Source organism: Lissotriton helveticus, chromosome 5_1 (genome assembly GCF_964261635.1).
Source record: "Lissotriton helveticus chromosome 5_1, aLisHel1.1, whole genome shotgun sequence".
NCBI classification, from domain to species: Eukaryota; Metazoa; Chordata; class Amphibia; order Caudata; family Salamandridae; genus Lissotriton; species Lissotriton helveticus.
Window position 1 is genome coordinate 1,515,796,502 of NC_136065.1, and position 17,457 is coordinate 1,515,813,958.

The 17,457-nt window shown below is 48.5% G+C and overlaps 1 protein-coding gene across 8 annotated transcripts in view; it reads right to left on the reverse strand.

Annotated features, from left to right (window-relative positions):
* The window catches only part of LOC144755520 (6-phosphofructo-2-kinase/fructose-2,6-bisphosphatase 2-like), a 342,874-nt gene that overhangs the window by 250,829 nt on the left and 74,588 nt on the right, over positions 1-17,457 (reverse strand). For all 8 annotated transcript variants that reach the window (XM_078644531.1, XM_078644530.1, XM_078644528.1 and 5 more), the window contains exons 5-6: positions 10,440-10,506; positions 10,272-10,346 (exon numbers count right to left, since the gene is read on the reverse strand). In XM_078644531.1, coding sequence (XP_078500657.1) covers positions 10,272-10,346; positions 10,440-10,506 — 142 coding nt within the window. The remainder of the gene's footprint in view (positions 1-10,271; positions 10,347-10,439; positions 10,507-17,457) is intronic.

Below are 17,457 nucleotides of genomic sequence, written 5' to 3' on the forward strand. Positions count from 1 at the left end.
ATCCTCTGGCGAATAGGCAGCCAGTGGAGCGACTGCAATAAGCCAGAGACTCTAGCTCGCCTATGCAGGCCAAAAATGGCACGCGCGGCCGCATTCTGGACCACCTGCATGCGTTGCAGGAGATATTCCGGCAGGCCAAGATATAACACGTTTGAGTAGTCCAATCTTGAACCAATCAAGGCCTGTACCGTAACCCTCCTGTGGTCCTCTGAGAGCAGAGGGAAAAACTTCCGGAGCATACGAAGCAGACCAAAACAGGTGCCCGTAAGGGCAAGAACCTGTGATCTTAGGGTCAGACCATTATCGATCTTGATCCCCAAGTTCTTAGCTAGCTGCGACGATCGCCCCGGAGGAGACATGCCAGCCGGCCACCACACCTGCCAGTCTGGATCGGATTGACAACCGAAGAAGAGCACCTCTGATTTGTCTGAGTTGCACTTGAGGCTATTCAGTTGGAGCCACCTAAAAACAGCACTCAAGCACTCACGTATGCTCTCTCCATCAAAATCCTCTCCTTTCCGGCAGGTAAAGAGCAGCTGGGTGTCATCTGCATAGGATACGATCTGGGCCCCAAAAGACTCGGCCAGAGCCGCCAGAGGGGTCATAAAGATGTTAAAAAGAGTCTGGCTCAATACAGAGCCCTGCGGGACTCCGACTCCCAATGGCGGTATCTCAGCAGAGCTAGAGGAGGCCCAGACCGTTTGTCGACGGCCAGCCAGGAAGGAAGTAAACCAGCTGAACACCGTCCCCCTCAGACCGATTTCATAGAGTCTGACCAGCAGATCCTCATGGGGAACGGTGTCAAAGGCCGCCGACAAATCCAGCATAATCAGCATAGCTCTGCCACCCAGGTCCAATGTCTCCTTGATAACCTCGGAGACCTCCAGTAGTGCAGTCTCCGTGCTAAGATTCGGACGAAAGCCCGATTGGGTGGAGTGTAACAAGTCATGTGATTCCAAAAAATTAGAAAGGACGTTATGAATGTGCTTCTCCAAGGTCTTAGCCAGTGCAGGGAGTAAGGAAATGGGTCTATAATTGGCTAAAACCTCGGGAGCCAAACCGGGCTTCTTAATAAGGGGAATAACCATGGCCTGTTTCCACACCGACGGAACCACACCTTGACTCAAAGAAAGATTCAAAAGAGGGTTGACCAGCGGGTTAACCACTTCCGCCATTTCGCCAAAAATTTGGCCGGCCATGGATCGAGAGGCGAACCAGATTTAAGATTGGCCAAAAACGACAATGACGAAGCATTCAAAATAGGCGGGAAGTCAGATAGAACAGGCCCTGGAGACACCGATGAAACAGGACCATCCGCAGAGCACACGAAAGCAATAACCGGCCGTGGTGGAAATGAATCCTGAATTAACTTGATCTTTGTAGTAAAGACACAAGCCAGGTCCAATGCCCACGTCTCAGTAAAAGCAGACTGACTCGCATTCGACCGAGGGGCAGTAAATTCCCTGACAATTGTAAAAATTTCTTTGCAGGAGTTCGAGGCATCCTCGATCCTCCTCGCAAAGTAGCTTTTCTTCTCCAGGAGAATATCTCGGTGGTAGATTTAAATCAAGGCTTTGTATTCAAGTCTGGCAGCAGGATCGTACTTAGCCCTCCAGGCCCTTTCCGCCACCTTGCACTGCTTGCGGGACGCAAGCAGCGCTCCAGTGAACCACGGAGCAGAAACCCGCTTGGGCAAAGCACGAGAAGTCCTCAAAGGGGCCAGATCATTCAGCCTATCTACCAGCCAGGACTGCAAAGACTCCAAGTCCCTCTCCAGAACCCCTGTAAAAGGGCAAGGATGTTCACACAGTGCCTGTGACAACATTTGAAACCACATAGGTCGAAAAATGATCTTTCAATAATTGCAGTGGAAAGATTAGCAGCTGGTCTTACATGAACAAATAATTCACTTCAAAGATGAGTAGCAAGAAGCTCAAAAGAACAGAAACAAGGAGCTGCACAAGGAAAATGAGGAACAGCTAATAAAGCGGCAGAACACACAGTCCCCCTGGGGACATATGGCAAGAACAAAGAACGTAACTAAAGAGAGGCCAAGAAGTCATAACTCTGTGATTGATGAGCCCGAGAGGTGGCCCAACCCAGAGGAGAATGCCCTGGAATGGTTGGACAAAGATGTAAGGAAACCTGTTCCTCTGGTGCCTCGCACACCGCCCGCCTTTTGAGTATGTCCTTTGACTAGCATTCATTTACTTGTATGTGGGTTACCAGCTCTTGTTATTTTAACGAATTACTTTAAAAAGTAGCACTCTATTGTGTTTTTAATCCAGGAGTGTGGCCACCACCTTTTCTCCCCTCCCCCAGGAAATTTCATTCACAAGTAAATCCTCCGAACAGCTTCAGCGATCCACTTTCAGTGCGTTCTCTTCCTCGCCAGAAACACTAGGTTTTTCATCTCCTAGAATCAATTGAAATAAGCATCCTCTTAGAATCTTGACTACATGGCCCGTCAGACCCTGATCCTGCTTACAAGTTTGTACTAAACTCCTCAGAAGGGGTATGGCCATATTTTTTCGAACCAATGTGTTATTACCTTGATAACCTCTGAGAAAACATCCTTTGCAGAAACTATGCAGTTAAAAGTAGCAAGAGATAACTAATGCCACCTTCTCAAGTGATCTTATTCAGGGCCCTCTGCCCCTCTTGCAATTTTACCCAAGTGCTGGCCTCCTTTGCAACTGCTTTTTTCATGAAATATGCGGACTTCATGGCTTTGGAAGGCCTCTGCATGTCTTTCAGATGGCTTAACTAAAGCTGATGCTATTAATTTATTACCCACTTGCCATCCCTGGGTCGAATGACCAAACAACCCTCCCGGTCATAAACAGGTAGTTTACTTGACCCCATTTGTTTCTCTGTTAAATCTGTAGTCACCTCTCCCTATTGTTTTAATGTGGATCAACCACTAAGTTATTCCCTTCTACTTAACTTTGCAGCCTGCCTTCTCTCTTGTAGCTGGTGTTCCTCCCCGCCTCACAAACACAGTAGCTGGTCTGGAGGCACTTCCTTCTCGATCTTGAAGCAGGGGCCTTACTGTTTGGGCCTAAAGGCAGCAGGTTTGAAGGTTTAATATGCCCAAAGGACAAGTAGGCCTAGGCACAACCCTCCCTGAAGTACAAACCTTTTGGCTGCCAGTTTACTGTACAACTGTGAAAGGGTTACCTGCCAATAAAATAAAAATGTTATGCCTAAATAGCTTCACCTTGTATAAATGATTCATTAATGCAAAACCTTTACTATTCAGGCCAGCCCTGTCTCACAAGTTACTACTTGTGTAACAATAGATCTGTAAGAGACATTAGTTAGTGATAGATTCCTTACCTTAGAATAGATACCCCAGCAATACCAACCCTGGTGGTGGTTCTGCGAACAAGATTACACCAGAAAGTCACGGAGAACAGAACGGCCAAAGAAACCGTCTCTCCGATCAGATTGTCAAGGCAGTAATGCTTGGTAAAACTGTGCAGCGAGGCCCACGTAGCTGCCGGACAAATGTCCTGCAAGGGAACGTCGCGTCCCAAGGCAGTAGTTGCCTCTGTTGCCCTGGTAGAATGGGCGCGCAGCCCCACAGGAGGCTCCTTTTGGCCACCGAGTAACATGCTTTGATGCACAGAACGACCCAGCGGGAGATGGTGCATTTGTGCACGGCCCGACCCTTTTAGGTGCCCATGTAGCCAACAAGAGCTGGTCATCCACCCGGAACTGTTGTGTGTACTTCAGAAGAACGAGAGCGCGCGCTCTGGGTCCAGACGGTGGAGCCGCTCTTCCAAAGTGTTGATCTGCCCGATGTGGAAGGGCGTGAAAACCTTTGGCAAGAAAGAAGGACAGGTCCTTAAAACCACTTTGTCGGATGAACAGAGAGAAAAGGAGGTTTAGAAGAACAAGCCTGGAGCTCACTCACTCTTCTGGCAGAGGTGATAGCTACCAGGACAGCAGTCGTTAGAGTGAGAAGACATAAAGGACAGTTCTGAAGGGGCTCAAAGCGAGCGCACATCAGATAGGTCAAGACAAGATTTAAGTCCCATTGCGGCATTATGAAAGGCATGGGAGGAAACGTGTGTGTAATGCCATTTAGGAAACGGTTGACAACCTGGGACTTCAAGAGCGAAGGCTGATCTGGAAGCCGTAGAAAGGTGGAGATGGCCGAAAGATAACCGTTGATAGTGCCCAGAGCAGAGCCCTGGTGGGCCAAGAATGGTAGGAACAGAAGGACCTCAGAATGAGGGGCAGAAAGGGGATTGACAGCCTTTGCTGTGAACCATGCCATATATTTGTTCCACCTGCAGGCATATACCGTCTTAGTGGAGGGACGCCTGGCTGCCAGAATGACATCACAGACTTCGGGAGGAAGATCAAAAGCTGTCAACTGTCGCAGCTCAATCTCCACGCATGGAGATGGGGGCTGGACAGGTTTGGGTGGAGGATTGTCCCCTGCTGTTGAGACAGAAGATCCTCCCGAAGAGGCAGTCGGATCGGGGGATCGATCGCCATGCTGAGTAACTCGAGATACCAGTATCTTCGTGCCTAAGCCGGAGCCACAAGGATGACTAGGGCCCGGTCACGCCGAATCTTCTTCAGCACTCTGGCCAGAAGTGGTATAGGCGAAAAGGCGTACAACAGACCACAACTCCACTCGCGACGAAAAGCACCGCAGAGTGAGTGACGCCTTGGTAATTCCAACGTGCAGAACTGATGACATTGCACATTCTCTTTGGTGGCGAATAGATCTATCCATTGCTCTCCCCCCCGCAGAAAGAGACCTTGCGCCACGTCACAGTCCAGACGCCATTCGTGATCCATCAAGCACCGGCAGCTGAGTACCTCTGCCCTGGCGTTCAGAGAACCTGCCAGGTGTTGAACCACCGAGGTAATGCTCTGATGTTCCAGCCATGTCCAGAGGCGCAGAACCTCCTGACATAGCGTCAGTGACCACACCTCGCGCTGTTTGTTGCAATACCACATGGCGGGGGGTGTTGTTCGTGAACACCTTCACTACACTTTCCTGGACAGGGGGAAAGAATGCCTGCAGTGCCAGACGGATCACCCGAAGCTCCAAGATGTTGATATGGAGCCAGGACTCCACCGTAGACCAGAGGCCTCTGATCTCTGCCTCTCCCAAGTGGCCGCCCATCCCAGGAGGGATGCATCCGTCACCACTGTATGCTCTGGTTGGGGAAGGGAGAGGGATCTGCCGCTGACTCAACACTGGTAAGTGAACCACCCCTGCAAGTCTTGTGCAGTGCCCTCCGAGATGTGGACGTAGTCGGACAGGTGTGCCCACTGGAACTTCAAGTCCCACTGCAGAGCCCGCATATGCCATCTAGCATGATTGAGCAGCTGGATGCAAGAGGCTATGAGGCACAGCAGCCTCAGTGTCTTCCTGACCGAAACCCAGGACAAGGGCTGAAAGATCGGAATCATAGCCAGGGTGTCCCGGACTTGCTGTTCTGGAGGGAAACCCGTAATTGCGCCGTGGCAAGAACCACTCCGATGAAGAGGAGCTTCTGAGAGGAAATCAGATTTGACTTCGGCACGTTGATGGAGAACCCCAGTAAATGCAGGAGGTCTGCCGTAGTCTGGAGGTGGGAGACGACTGCCTGGGGCGAGCCCGCCTTCAACAACCAGTCTTCGAGATAGGGGGAAAACTGAAACCCCCTATCTGCGCAGACGAGCTGCGACCACAGCCATCACTTTAGTGAACACCCGAGGAGTGCTGGTAAGGCCCAAAGGGGGGAGCACGGTCAACTGAAAGCGCTCATGGCAAGCCGTGAACTGCAGGTAATGCAGGTGGGTCAGCAGGACGTGAAAGTAGGCGTTCTGCAAGTGTTACGCTACCATCCGGTCTTGCGAGTCCAGGAAACGATTGACGTTCCGCAGGTATAAAACACTCTTGATGGCCCCTTAGGCCAAGGGCGCCACAACTTCCTGTTTGCAAGGCGTCAAGTGATCCCCCGACCTGTAGCGGTACTGACAGGGCATAGCAGGAGGAAGAGTCTTGAAGGGGTGGAGTAGCCCCTTCGGACTGTTTGCAGAACCCACCTTTCCGACGTGATGGCGCGCCAGTGGGGGAGGTGATGGCGAAACCTGCCGCCCACTGGCGTGTGGTGGGCCTGAAACTGTCAACTGAAAAGCAGACCAGGAAGGCCATGAGGCAGCGGTGGTAGGGGTGGCAGTGGACTGTCTGCCTGCTAGCCTTGGGACCCACCCTGCTGTCATAAAATTTGCTCTGCTTATGGAGGATGCGGGGTCAAGACAAGGGATGGTGAATCCCGCCGCATCTCTTCCATTGGCAAGTGCTTGGGAGAGCACCTTCCAAGCCTCCGCTAGACAATGGCAGCACCTGCGCCACCATGTCTCACACAGGATTGGAATAGAGGGCCAAAGCGGAAGGTGCTGTGCGATTAAACTGGGGTTGCATCGTATGCACAGGCGCCCCTACGTTGTAATTAAAGTGCGTTATTTAAGGGTAGTAGCGGCTCAGTAAAGGTCGCTGCAGAAAAACTGCAGAGAGGAGATTTGCCCAGATAGGAACTGTAGGGAATTTGAGGGCAGGAGCATCCCCTACGCCATATCGCAGAGTGAACCCACCCCCTCCGTAGCTACAGAGGAGGGGGACAATGTATCAGAGTGCGGAGATAACTCCAGCGTGCGGGGAATTTTTTTTTTAGATGGTCAATCTAGATTAGATCATCCTCACGGCGAGCTGCGAGAAGGTCCTCAGACCCTCCCAGGACCCTCCTTCGGTCAGGAACAGGAATTAGAGGCAGGACAAGGCAGGCTCTATATAATCCGGTCCTGGAGGCAACAACGCCGTGGCTGTGACACAATAGTGTCGCCGATGCCAATGCCGGATCCGTAGGCAGCGCCGAGGCCAGAGCCGATGCCGGATCTGAAGGCGGCGCGGAGGCTGGAGCAGATGCCGGATCCGAAGGCGGCACCTTGGCCAGAGCCGATGCGGGATCCGAAAGCAGCACCGAAGCCGGAGCCGATGCGGGATCCGAAAGCGGCACCGAAGCCAACAGCTGCGCCAAGGCTTGAGCCAACGGCAGCGCCGAGGCCGGAGCCAATGGCAGCACCGAGGCCGGAGCCAATGGCAGCACCGAGGCCGGAGCCAATGGCAGCACCGAGGCCGGAGCCAATGGCAGCACCGAGGCCGGAGCCAACCTCAGTGCCAAGGCCGGAGCCAACGGTGGTGGTGGCGACGAGGCCGGAGCCAACGGCGCCACAGGGTATCTTTCCAGCGTAACCGGGGGCAAAGGCAGCGGGATGGGGCAGAACCACCCAAGGGGTCCGCGGGGCCCAAAGGCGCTCAGGAGGGACCTGATGGGACAAAGAAACAGCCTATGGCTGACAGAAGTACCTGTACTTCTTCCGGAGGCACATACGGTCCCCAAAAATGCGGGTAAGCCGCAGGCCACAACGGAGAGCCCAAAGGAGCCGCGGGGGAGTGACCACCCGCCCCCTCCACCGAGTCCCGTGACCGGTGAGGGCTAGACGAAGAGCGACGCCGCTCCTTCGACTTTTAATGGCGCTTGGACTTACCTGACCCTGATTAACGATGGTGTCTGCTGTGCCAACGATCCCTTGACCTCCCACGGGAGCGGGACCTTGAGTGGCGCGGTACCGAGAACCGGGCCTCAAACAACTTCCGGGAACGCTCCTGCAAGTCTTCTCTGCCATGGCCCGACAATTGGAGCACGTCTCAGGGAGATGGCGTGCCCCAAGCAGAAGAGACACACTGAACAGGTCCGTCACCGACATGGTCTGACGGCAGTCTCACCAGGACCTAACCCGGGTATCCCTACTGCACCAAAAAGTCGAATTCTTGAAAAAAAACATGAGACAAGTCTTATAAACAAGTCAAGTTTATGGACTAGAAGTACCGCTCTTTCTCGGATCTGCGCTTGCTCGCGCGGAAAAAGAAAGAACTGACATCAGCGCGGATGGGTGGCGCCTAGGTAGTCTCTGTGATGTCATCTCAGCGCTTACGACACCAGCAACAGACGCGGAGCCACACGACGCCACCTACCAACGCGCAGGGGTACTGCTGATGAAAAACTTTCCAGATTCAGTCTGACGCCTGGGGATATTCTAAGGTAAGGAATCTATCACTAACTTGTCTCTTTCAGATAAGATAGTACATGCAGTGAGATATGAGCTCAGCTAATATTACGGACAGTGAGTCCAGTACAAAAACTTGTAAACATTTGCAAAATGTAACTACTTGTGGCTACTTAAAAAGCTCCCTGGTTATATGAAGAAGAAGCTTGAAAGGAAGATTAGTGATTTTTTTGCATGTCAAATAAAACATACACACACAAACTTCAACATGAAAATTGCGTTTTGCTAAACTGTTGCTCAACTTTAAATACCAATTCTCTCAGGCATCTTTTAGTAAAATGTATTTGATATATGTCAATATTTAAAAAAATGTAATTGAGGGCCAATCACTGTAAACCCATTAGGAGAATCATGAAAATAACTTAGGAGGGCAATTCTTAAACTCAAGAAGCAAAAGTTCACAAGCAGATATATGCCCTTGCACTGGTGCAAGTGTGTACAGTTACAGGAATTGGCAAACGTTTACCAAAGTATGCCTGGAAACTGGACCCCTAGCAAACTTTTATTAATTTTGTTTTAGCATGAAAAAAAAATATACATGGACTCATGTCCGAATCCCAGCAGGATCAGTCAGCCTTTAATCCTGTCAAAGTTAGTAAAAGGACTACTGCTGACTTGAGTAACAAACAATTTCTTTGTTTTTTGCACCCTAGGGTGAATTTGTGCTTTACATATATACATGCTAGGTTATGTCAGGTTTGTTAATGTCAAAATCTGCTGAGCATATAATGGTTCTACCCCCAAGCGTTAAACTACTGCCCTTGGTACAAATACACTTACAAACTTTTCTAGTGTGGGAAGAGTTTGGCAAACACTTCATAAATACCCTTCAATATGCAAATTAGTGGGTATGGAAAAACTCACAGGGCATTCAAACTATCTCTGCACACCTACTTCCAGCCTTTGTATGTAGATTTATAGAAATGAGAGAGTTGGACTTGGCCCTTTCTGCAGGGTCATCTCCGCACTTTGAGTTCACGCTCCTGTGTTTTCTGAACCGGTTTTGTTGACCTTTAGGACAATGAGCACTTTACAGCTGCTAACCAGTACTAAAGTGCTTGTCCTCTCTCCTTAAAAACATAGTAGAATTGGCTTAAACCCAATTGGCCTCTTTATTTTACTTGAAGTCCCTAGTAAAGTGGTGCTACATGTACCCAGGGACTGTAAATTAAATACTCCTAGTGGGCCTGCAGCACTAATTGTGCCATCCACTTAAGTAGCCTTTAAACAATTGTTTAACAGGGCTCTATACTCCCTCCCCATTTATGAAAATGCTTGGACTTCAAGGAAATATTTAGGAAGAGACTGGACCAACAATGGGCAGGGTCTGGCTTCTCATACACTGTGGCAAGCTCCTGTAAACCCAATAAAAACCCATTCCAAGCAGTCAAAATACTAACACAATAACTGTGTTCTCACAATACACACGACGGGGAGTGCCGCAAAGCAAAGATTCTACCAATCATAAGATTTTGTAAAGCTATTTTTCTAAAGCTTTTCCGACTGATCTTTACACAAACACATACAAAATAATAATTTCCCCCGTCTAGATTGCATATTTAAAAAAAGAAAAAAAGACCATGGTCTGTTTTAGACGTCTCCCCATGCGTCATGACCGCAATTGCCCGTGCACATTAAGAACTTTTTTTTTTTTTTTTTTTTTTTAAGGAGTGTGCCTAATGACGCTTAAGTCGTTGCTGATATTCTATTTCGATGCTAACATTTAAGGTAAATTTGTTTTATTGTGCATGTATACTCAGTGGATTCAATCCTAGCTCATTAAAGCGCAACTATACATTTAACATCTGAAAACAATGGAATATTGTAGTTGCAACTTCATTGTTCCATCTGACCTATAATAAATATGGAAAAATACGAATAGCAATTAAAAAAGGAATAGAGATAAATGCAGTGGAAATGCCATAACAAAAAATCCAAGAAACCAGGTGATTCATTTTAATAGGAAGCATCGTTTTAAGATTTCAGACCGAGAAACTTGCCAAGCACTATCTACTGGCTGATTTCAGACTCAGCCGGTTCAAAGTGGAATTCAAGGAACAGTTCGGCAGTGTTAGTGGCGAGTACGTGGCTAATCTTGAAGGGCACATGCCGAGATGAGGACACAGACTCACCTTGAAAGCGCTCTCCTTGGCAAAGTTAAGGATCATGTCTCGTCGCTCGCGGGTTGTGTTGGTTGCATCAAATACCTGGCACAAAAAAACACAACCAAGAAAAGTGAGTCAGTCATAAAAAGAGATTTTGAAAAGATTAAATATAGAAATAAATTGTTGATTTCTTACAGCTATTTGACCACCTTCCTCCAGCAGATACGTTTTTACATCTTGCAGGGCTACCAAAGCACACTGTCTATAAAGAAAGAGAGCATTATAAATCACAAGCATCGATGAAACGCCATTTTGTAAACTACGGTGGCAGGGCAGAGCACAAAGAATCGGTCAAAGGAAAGATATGATCTAGTGGTCACTTTTTTTCCCACTGTGGAACCAGGAGGCATGAGTGAATACCCGAGAGAGCTCAGCTCACATTATTGAATTGTGTGATTCTGGGCAAACCATGGCGTCCAGGAGTGCTTTTTTTTTATTAATAGGATGTCCCTTAACTGAAGGGTCAAATTAACAAGCACAGCCAACAGCGCTGACCTGAGTATTCAACTATAAGCCAAAACTATTGGCTTTACTATTTTTTTTCTGTTAATTGGACCAAAAACTGCAGGCATTCCCCCGTGGCAGGCAGGATGAGTGAGGAGGTCACTGTGTGCAACATAGTTGAGAGGCCACTCTTAGGCAGTAGCATGAAGCTGCAGGCATGATTTTATTGAGCAAAAATGAAAACTTTGTGGAGTAACGCTTTGGATAGTAATTAAGATCTAATATAAGGCTAAAAACACATGTAAAGCAACATAAAGCTTGTCCATACTAAGCCACAGTGACCACACACACAATAAGGATGAAGACAAAGATTGGTGAACAAAATGACTTGGAAACACGACTTAAGCAGGAGTCAGGTCATAAGAAGGAACTAGCGATTATCTACTGGCTAATGATTGAAATCGAGGATGGAGATTTTACTTTGCCTGCGGAACTATGGGGGAAATACTTGCCGGAGTCATCGTTGGAACACCAATGGAAAGTATCTACGTCTATGCTATTTAAAATAGTAAAGCCTGCATACCCGAGAAGAAATCATCTCCTTTACTTTTACAAATCGTACTGGTCTCCCCAGAAATTGTCAAAGTTTGGGAGAGGAGGTGAAGTTGCCTGTCCAAAGTGTGGTAGGATGAAAGAGAATGATTTCCACATGTTTGTAGAATGCCCAGAATTACAGGTATTCTGGAGAGAAGTGAGTAGGGCATGGTCTGAAATGATGGAGCTCAATATCGACGTAAGTGTTATGCGTGCTATTTTTGGACACGTGGAATCAGTGTCTAAAACTACTAAAAACCAGGCAAGGCTTATTTTTTATGGCATACTACTGGCGCGGAGAGAGATATTTAAGTTGTGGGTTGCAGCTGCCCCCCCAGCTTGGATAACTGGTTGCGTTCCATTAAACATACAGCCACTTTAGATATGAAGAACTCTACAAATCTTAACTTCTGGCTTCCTTTTTAGGTCTCGCATGCGCTGCATAGGCAAAAAGACCTTTTCCGATCGCCATGGCTTTTCAGCCAAACACGTGCACGCATCCCATTGCCTTCAATGGCAACGCATGCACGTGAGGCGATTTACTTGCGGGAGCGAGCGCCACCATATGGTAGCAATTATCGCTCCCGCAAGTAAATCACACAGGCCACTTTCCTCCCCCCTGCTTCTAGCGCGCGCGCACACACAACTCCAGGGCTTGTTTTTCGCGCGTGCGGCCAATGCTGGTTTATATTTCATTGTTTTTCACAGAGATAGGTAATTTCCACATTCTCTGATTAATTTAAATAGTACAGAACTAATCAAAGGACTATGCCTGCCCCCCTTCGACCCACAGATCAAGGCGTGCAGTCCTCATACCCCCATTCTGCCCACAATAGCAGTGTCACCCAGCCACTGACACAAAAAGGTTCATGGACGTCTCTTGTGTGATAGAAACACCCTCTGTAGTACTACAGTCCAACACTTGCTGTGGCCCTGGGGGTCATCCCACTTCCGTTCATTTTTGGGAGGCTCGCCATCTCATGTTTTAGCCAAAGGCCGGTTTCCAGCCCCCCCCTCCTCTGCCCCCCCCCCCCAGTAGACATTTGCTCTGCGTCCCCCATGCCTTATATTTTGGGAATGGGTTTTCAGTCTCATTAAAAATTACCCTTAGAACACTGTTGGGCTCAATCAGATAAAACACCGCAGGCAGCTGGGAGTGCCTAGAAGCAGGGACTGTCCAGCTACCTTTTTCTGGCATGGAACTTGAAACCTCCGCTTCGTGTGCATGAACCCACTGGGCAGTTCTCAGTGTGAAACAAAGTACTTTCAAGCACATTTACATGAAAACAATGTCACTCAGGTTACAGGGCTTTCCTCCATCCCCAGGTCACGGCTCTTAGCCAGGGTGCAGCGTGTGCACGTGGAGGTCCTGTGAACGTGCATGCATGTCAGCAATGCAGGTGACGTAAAAGGGGGGGCTGCGTTACAGACGGAGCTGCGGACTCTGTCACAACATTGCGCTCAACTGGTTGGGCCAAACTGTACGCATAGCCTTTTAGGTGCTGTGTGGCTACGTTCTATGGACTGGAGGGGCTCGGAATAGCGCTCCAGTGCCCACATCTGTCTTCTGAGGGCTGTATGCATGAGACAGAAATGTAAAAGCAGAGCCGTGTCTTCCAGATGTGAAGGCTGTGGGCCAATAGGTCTTCCGTAGAGCTGTTTTTACCCCTATGTGGCAGGCTGTACCCGCAGGGGCATTCCACGCATAGATCACTGCAGCTTCCGATCGCCGCTTCGCCGCTATGGATCCGCGACTCATCCGATGAAGCGCCAAGCACAGTGTCCATGTATTCACTGATCAGGCGCTAAAAGGACGAGCTTAGGGCCAATCTCAAGGCAGCGGGCACCCAGAATACTTTCAGCGCCTCTAGACGCCTCACTTTGGGGCAGATCATCAATGAAACGCGAGAAATATCGCATTTCCCGATTTATGCAATTCTGTTTAACGCCGCGTGTCGCAGACATTTGCACTTAGGTCAGACTACATCTATGCAAGCTGTGAGTTTAAAGAATGGACGCTCGTGGAGCCAATGTTCATCAGACCACTTCATGGCCTTGTCCGCAGTTCGAAACACTCTATACATTCTGCGATCCTTTTGCATAAGCTACAAAGCCCTGGCTGTAAAAAACAAAACAAAAAAAACTGAATACCCAATCAAAACCTTACCAAGGATGAAAAGTGCAAAATTCTGAGCCATTATTTCCCTGGCCAAATCGTTTCAAACAAAATACAAGAAAGATACATTCTCAGTTTCACCCATGACTTTGTACCTCTTCAGGACATATAAGTCAACACATCCTTCCACTAGGAGTACAAATGGCGGCCAATGCGCCTCCTCTGTGTTTCCCTTCACCCACCTTTCATGCAGCAGTCATCTTGGCCTGTTTGCCAAGCCAGGGATGCGTTTTTGCTTATATGCCTATTCTATGCTCTGTGCAGCTCTGCGCTGCTTCCCATGGGGAGGTCAGCTCGCCACAAATACAATAAGCACCGCAAAATAAAATAAAACTGGGTTTTAACCAAGAGAATTGGAAAGAAAATCACCCTTAAGAATAAATTTCACTGTCTTTCTCCATCACATTTCTGGCCGGCGTCCTGCGCCTTCCAGTGCCTCAGATATGTCTTTTAATGTTATGCTTTTCATATTCAACCCAGGTGTCATTTCTGCACTGTGATATGATGCCGAAAGAGATCTCATCTAATGTAGCTGCCTTGCTGTCTTTATTTCCATTTCAGAGCGGCAAAGGAGCCGGGGAGTGGGCCAAGTAGCTGGGGCTTTTCTTCCGGCGGCTGCGGGCGCTGATGGTCCACCTTGCATGGGCGGGTAAGCAACCTAGGGTCGCGTGGAGCATTTTAATCCGTCCATATGCGGCAGGGGGGCCTCAACGCCCCGGATATGGAACTCTACTACCGTGCTGCGCAGAGCGCCCATGCCTATTATTGGATACACGGACCACTGAATGTCCCACCCGTGCGCATTGAAACAATTGTCGCAGACCCGACCCCGCTGCCTGCTCTATTGGCGAGACCTAGGGATCGCCGTACGGGGATTCTAGACTCCTTGAATTATGTCAGGCACGCTTGGCATTACATGATGGATGCCCAGGCGTGCTCGCAGTTATATGCTCCAAAGGCGGCAATAGAGTGGTGTTCCTGGCTCGCACAGTGTAGAGAGAGGGCAGTGTTGTCGGCGATGCACCTGTTGAACACTCACACCATGGGAGATCTGTTTGTGGGGGGGAACGGCGCGTACGTGGGAGAGGATTGTGTCCGGTGACACACCTTTTCCGATGCTTGCACGCTTCCAGTTCCACAGGGTGAGACATGCACTAAGGGACCTTCTGGGGAACGATATGGAGGAGCCCCTGACGGTCACGGCATATGACTATGTGGTCAACGCGAAGTCCCCCGTTAAATTAATAACCAACTTATACCGCATCGCCATCTCTGAGAGAACGACGGAATATGCGAAGCCAAGACTGGCATGGCAATTTGATTTGCAAATTGAGCTTCGGGAGGAGATGTGGCAGTATTGTTGCACCAGCACCAGAAAGATATCCCTGAATGGGCGACACAGGCTCATACACTTTAAGTTCTTGAACAGAACTTATTATACCCCAGAGAGACTATTCCGGTATAAGCTGCGAGACTCCCCTAATTGTGAGAGGTGCAATGAGCAGGTCGCTGATTTTTTGCATGTTGCCTGGGCCTGCCCTACAGTCCTGTCATTTTGGCACGCGGGATACAGGAAGATCAACAGAGTCGTGCAGTTGGCATTGGTTCCAGATCCAGTCTTAGCCATATTGGGCTTTTCGAGGCCCCTACATCCTGCGCATAGGCGTCTAATTGACATGGCTTTCCTTATAGCTAAATGGTGCATTGCGCGCGCTTGGGTGAGAGCCCCACCCCACTCTCAAGTCCTGGACGAGGGAACTGACTTACTGCTGCACGCAATCCGAGCTTTACAGCGACTTGATGTCTCCGCGCAACAGACCCAAGAATTTCTGGTCCTTGATGTTAGATGACGCGCTGACTCGTGACGAGACGGCTAGGGGTGATGAGACTGCAGAGGCTGACATGGATAGTAGTGTGGAGTTGCCGAGCAAATTACCGGGCACTGCGACTGAGCAGCACTCTGAGTGAGGTGCCTGGGTAGTGTGATGATGCAGATACTGTGTTTCGAGTGAGACGGTGCTCTTCCGTATTCAGGATGGCCCATCTCCTATTACAATTGCTCGCGGTGTTGGACCTTGGATGTTTCTGGGCGCTATGCCTGGTTTCGTTCCTCTGTGCTGCTTTGATTTATGTTTGATGTGCACCTATTAATGTCGCTGTGTTTTCCTTGCCTATTATTTGCTGTCAGAGAATATTGCCAATGCTTATGATGCCTTTTCCTTGGTTTATCTCTGTTTTTCTTTTGAAATGTTAATAAAATCAATAATAAAAATAAAAAAAAGTAGCCGGGCTGATGCAAGGCCAGACGCTTGGAATAACTACAAAGTGAAAGATAAGGACAGAAGATAAGAGACGAGACTCACTCCAGCAGGAACCACAAACTTTCACATCTCACCCTTTGCGTGACATTGTGAAGAGTCCCCCACAGGAGGAGAGGGCCCCCACGTCCAGTCCCTGCTCTGGAGACCTTGCTCAATCAATCAATCAATCAATCAGTCATTTGTTAAGCGCACTACATACCCGCGAGGGTCTCAAGGCGCTAGGGGGGGGGTAGGGGGGGCCCGCTACTGATCGAACAGCCAGGTCTTTAGTATCCACCTGAAGGTCAGCAGGTCTTGAGTCTGTCGTAGGCTCAGTGGGAGGGTGTTCCATGTATTGGCGGCGAGGTGGGAGAAGGATCTCCCGCCTGTGGTTGCTCCACAGTATCAAACCTCACAAACTGAGAAGCGAAGTCAGACAAGGGTCAATTAACAGGCTGGAGGTTTGCACAAGAGCACACAAGCCTCACAAGCCCCCACCCCATTGCAAGCCTTTACTGCCAGTGCAGTGTAAGAAGTCCTAATGAGTATGTGAGTAAAGGATATGAGTTGTATCCTTCATGCCAAGGGGCAGAGAAGGACCACCTCTTCTAAACACAAGGTAGCCACTTGCAGCCCCGTGGATAGCTGTACATACACACTGCGGACCGGCCAGTGAAGGCCTTGTGTACAACCAAGGGTATTTGGCAATGCACACACCATAGATTATAGGAAGAGAACAAATGCACGTAGGAAGGACACAGTGCCACATCTTTTCATTTTCAAAAAATTCCCTGGTGTTGGAAAATTTCGTTTGATTGGTCAACACAATGGGGTCTGTCTAAAGAGCATCAAATCTTACAGAGTAAAAAAACTTATATAGTCAACATATGCACATGGTTTTGAAATTCTGGATTATCATAATAAGAGGAAGAGCAGGGTGTGATCACCCATCAAAGGAATAATTCAGTGATTTTTCAGTGAGACAGATTTCAGAGAGGGGCCACTGGTTTACCCATCGTAACACTGGTACATAGCGATAGGCCTTTCACAGCGAAAAGTGTGTAAAGCATTTCAAGCAGCACCAAACAACACTGAAACCAAGAAATCACACAATAAAACAGGGGAAACCAGATGCATAAATACACCAAGCATTTGCAATGCAATAGGTCTTGCATTTACGTGAGTTTGAGCTAATGACATTGCAAATAACAATGCCTTTTATTTTTGTTTTCGTATTTAAAGCATAAATAAAAGACATTGTCATTTAGAATGCCACTAGCTTAATCTCTCGTAAATGCGAGACCTATTGCGTTGCAAATGCTTGTTTCAAATGGTGTGATGTTTTAAATATAACAGGAGAAATTCAGAGGTCCTATGATTAAGCCTTCTCAGCCTCAGCAGGTTTTTGGTTAGGTTTTCTTTGTCTAGTCACCCGGTTGGAAAGTGAGAGGGCTGAGACAAACAAAAAAAAACAGGGAAGACGGAGGTTAAGTCCGAGGGCCGTCTCTCTTTCCAACTTGTTAAAAAGCACATGAGTTCAGGTCTCCATCGCCCATCAAAATGTGCAAGTGGAAGAACGTCAATGTTTTTTCTTTCCATTAAAGACGCTAATGAGGACTTTATAAGAAATAAAAAATAA